The following is a 4,266-nucleotide window of genomic DNA, read 5'->3' on the forward strand; positions in this document are numbered from 1 at the left end:
CACAGCAAGACTTCCTTACTACAAAAATTAAAAAAAAAAATAGCTGGGCATGGTGGTGCGCACCTGTAGTCCCAGCGATACAGGAGGCTGAGGTGGAAGGATCGCCTGATCCAAGGTCGAGACCAGACTGGGCGCCATAGCAAGACCCCTTCTCTAACAAAAACTGTTTTTAAAAAATTAGCTGGGCGTGGTAATGCGGGTCTGTAGAGCCAGCGACTCTGGAGTCTGAGGCAAGAGGATTGCCTGGGTCCAGGAGGTCGAGGTTGCAGTGATCCATGATTGCACCACTGCACTCTAGCCTGGGTGGCAGAATAAGACTCCAACTAAAAAAAAAAGTCGTTTTTCATGATTGTCTCAAAGGCCCCACGAGGACAGCAACTGTGTCCACGGAGGGGGCACTTGTAACTTACATCGAAGTCCACGCGCTCCCCTTCTGGGATCTTTGGCGGGATCAGAGGAGGTACCACGGGTCTGCAGTGGACACAAGTGGATGAAGGCCATGACTTCCCTGGCCCAACTCCCAGACTGTGCTGTAGCCCAGTGCTGTAGCCACTAGACCCACCCCAGCCCCACCCCCGTGGCTCCTGGCTACCCTCAATGTGGCTGGGCTGAATTGAGATAGGCTGTCAGTGAGGCATACACCAGAGTGTAAAATTAGATGGGCACAGTGGCTTCCGCCTGTTTTCCCAGCACTCTGGGAGGCCGAGGAGGGAGGATCGCTTGAGGCCAGGAGTTTGAACCAGCCTGCGCAACATAGTGAGACCCTGTCTCAATTCTTAAAAAGAGAGACACAGCTGAACACGGTGGCTCAGGTCTATAATCCCTTTGGGAGGCCAAGGTAAGAGGATTGCCTGAGCCCAGGGTTCAAAGCCAGTCTGGGCAACTTGGCAAGACCTCATCTCTACAATAAATCAAAAAATTAGCCGGGCGTGGTGGCACGTGCCTGTAGTTCCAGCTACTTGGAAGGCTGAGGCGGAAGGATTGCCTGAGCCTAGCAGGTCAAGGCTGCGGTGGCCATGAGTATGCAACTGCACTCCAGCCTCCAGAGTGAGACTCCAACTCAACACACACACACACACACACACACACACACACACACACACACACACAAAGAGAGAAAGGATGTAAAGTACCTCACTAATAATGTTTTCTATTCCTTCCCCACCTTGGGGAGGTGAATCTTCTCTTTCCCTTCCCTTTCTCTCCCAATTCACTTCTAAATAAACTTTTCTTTCTTTGCAAAAAAATAAAAATAATGTTTTCTACTGACTGCATATGTTGAGATATGATGAATTGAATAAAATGTGTTATGAAAATTCATCTTTTGGTCGGACTCGGTGGCTCAGCCTGTAATCTCAGCACTTTGGGAGGCCGAAGTGAGTGAATTGCCTGAGACCGCGGGTTTAAGACCCGCCTAGGCAACTTGACGCGACCTCATCTCTACAATAAATAAAAAATTAGCTGGGTGTGGTAGCGCACGCCTGTAGTTCCAGCTACTTGGAAGGCTGAGGCAGAAGGATCGCCGGAGCCCAGCAGCTCGAGGCTGCGGTGGCTGGGAGCACGCCACTGCACTCCAGTCTGGGCGACAGAGTGAGACTCCAACTCAAAAAATAATAATAACCCTCAAGTGATCCTCCCACCTCAGCCTCCCAAGGTGCTGGGATGACAGGCTGGAGCCATCACGCCCAGCTACTGGACATTTCTCACCTCCCCACATGCCAAACCCTACAGAGTTCATCATCTCCAACACGGAGGTGGCAGCACAGTGTCAACTTGCTTCCCCAGCTTAGAGTCTGGTGAGTTGTCCTCACTTCCTCTCCCCACTTATCCCAACAGTTCTGCCCCCCCTTAGACTCTCTCTCAGTCTGTTCCCGCCTTTCCACCCCATGGTCCCTCTTTTCTTCACAGCTGTACCATCATCCCAGCCTCCACTCTGGCCTCCCTGCCTCCAACTTGTGGCTTATCTTCCTTTATTTTTATTTATATAGAGGAGATCTTGCTATGTTGTCTTGGCTGGTCTTGAACTCCTGGACTCACAGATCCTCCTGCCTCAGCAAAACATTGGGATTACAGGCATGAGCCACTGTGCCAGGCCTCATCCTCCTTTAACTCCAGAGGGATCTTTCTAACACCCAGAGCCAACCCTGCCCCTCCTCTGCTCAGAATGCCCCCCTCCCGACTCCCCACTGCCCTTAGGACAAAGTCAAGGCAACTACCCTGCATTCGATGACGTTTCCTTATGGCCCCAATGACTGCTCCAGCACCTTCCCTCTCACACACACGTTTTCTGGTTCCCTGGCCAGGCATGTGCTTTCACCTTCAGGGCCTTTGCATGTGCTGTGCCTGCTGCCTGCGTTGCCCTCTCCCTGACATACCGGGCCCCTAACATACTCTACCTGGGTCACGGGCTCCTACAAGCCCTCCCTGACCCCAATGCACACCTCCAGGGCGCTCTCAGATCTGAGCCCCAGCCTCCTCCTCTTAAACCCTTGCAGGGCCCCCCAGGGGGTGGTGAGGCCCCGCCTCCTCCAAGCCCCCACCCCTTCTCTTTGGTCCCACCCCTTCCATTCCAAGACCCCGCCCCATTTGCTCCATGGTCCTTCCACTTCATGGCTCCACTCCTTCTACTCTATGGCCCCGCCCCTTCCATTCTGTGCCACGGCCCCACCCCTTCTACTTCATGGCTCCACCCCTTCCTCTCCAAGGCCCCACCTCTTCCACTCCAAGACTCTGCCCTTCCACTCCATGGCCCCGCCCCTTCTACATCATGGCCCCCCCCACTCCATTCCCGGTCCTTTCTCCACGGCCCCACCCCTTCCACTTCAAGGTTCCACCTTCCACTCCATGGCCCAAACCCCTTCTGGCATCCTATACTCTAGCCACAATGAAATCCACACCACTGCCAGTCCAGGTCAAGGACTTTCTGCATCTAATTTTTTCCCCCCCTGCCACCTTGCCTCCCCAAGCCTTGACCCCAGTGTCACCTGCCCTCAGACCTCCCCTCCCATCCCTTACCCCCACTCCCCACAGAGCTCTCCCAGCCTCTGCTGTGGGCCCAGCTCAGGTCCTCACCATCACAGTGACCCGTGTCTGCCTCTGTTCCCTGGACTGGCTCAGGTCCAGCCATTGGACTCTGCACAAGCCACACAGCTTGTCTCCTGCAGTGGCCCTTCTACCTCCCGCAGTAACAAAGGCCTCACCACTCAGGCCTCAGGTGTCACCTCCCTTGGGATGCCTTCCCTTGATTGCCTTGGGCACACATTGTCCCCCTCCTGTGCTGCTGGGTGTCCCGGGCTATTTTCACCACTCATCTGAGTCTGTTTCGCTAACAGTACTGCAGACAGGGTGTAAGCCTCCAGGACAGGGGGGCTCTCAGAAATGTTTGCTGAAAGACTGCGCACTGGCCGCTGTCTCCTTCATCTCGCTCTCCCTCCTGTCTCTGCCTTTCTAGCACCCTGTCTCTGGAGGTGGGGAACATTCAGGGGCACGTGATCAGGGCCCCCTACCCCGTAGGATCTCACCTGGGTTTGGGGCGCTCCTCTTCTGGTGGTAGGGGGGTGGATAAGAAGAGATGGTTAGCAAGAGTTCAGGGAGTGGGACTGGGCCTGACCCACCTTGGGGGGGAACCCCTAAGCCTTGTCCCCCAGGCACCCAGGGGAGGCCTGTAGGGTCCAGTTCTGGAGGAGGGGTGTGGAGGAAGAAAAGGGCAAGGGGGAGTCAGGGAGGGCATCAAGGAGGAAGAGGCTCACACGCATCAGATATACATTCAGAACTGGTGTGGGGACCCCCCTCCCACCCCAGCTTCCACCCACCCAGTCCCCTCTCCATTTCTACACCCAGAGCTTCTGCCCTCCTCAGGACTCAGCAGTGTAGGGGTCCCAACCCCTCTCTTCACTCGGCGCCCCCCTCCCCACTGCCATCCCCAGCCCTCTCCTCCGGGACAGAGATTTCCCCCCCCCTTCTGCAACCTTAAATTCCAGGTCCCAACCTTTGAATGTATATGTGGGGGAGAGGAAAGACAGGGGCGGGGGCGAAGATGGGGGAGCGGGGCGGTCCCTCTCCGCAAACATCAACCCTCCAGGCTGGGGAAGAAGGCTTGGGTGTCGGTCCCTTTAAGGGGGAAGGGAAAGGGTTAAAGCCACCGCCGGGCCATTTCCCTTCGCAGCCACTGGAGGGCTTAAAGGACCGGGCCCGGGGGCGGGGGACGCGGGGGACGGAAAAAGGGTGGTCGTGGAGGTCAGGCCGAGGATATCGGGGGTCCCCCCC

General features: G+C 56.0%; 1 protein-coding gene across 1 annotated transcript in view; it reads right to left on the reverse strand.

The window, feature by feature from the left end:
• The window catches only part of TNNT1 (troponin T1, slow skeletal type), a 10,374-nt gene that overhangs the window by 5,490 nt on the left and 618 nt on the right, over positions 1-4,266 (reverse strand). Inside the window, exons 4-5 of the mRNA XM_021716078.1 lie at positions 3,522-3,543; positions 411-471 (exon numbers count right to left, since the gene is read on the reverse strand). Of these exons, the coding sequence (XP_021571753.1) occupies positions 411-471; positions 3,522-3,543 (83 nt within the window). The remainder of the gene's footprint in view (positions 1-410; positions 472-3,521; positions 3,544-4,266) is intronic.

Source organism: Carlito syrichta, unplaced genomic scaffold (assembly GCF_000164805.1).
Source record: "Carlito syrichta isolate Samal-C Ts95f unplaced genomic scaffold, Tarsius_syrichta-2.0.1 Scaffold308154, whole genome shotgun sequence".
Classification (NCBI taxonomy): Eukaryota; Metazoa; Chordata; class Mammalia; order Primates; family Tarsiidae; genus Carlito; species Carlito syrichta.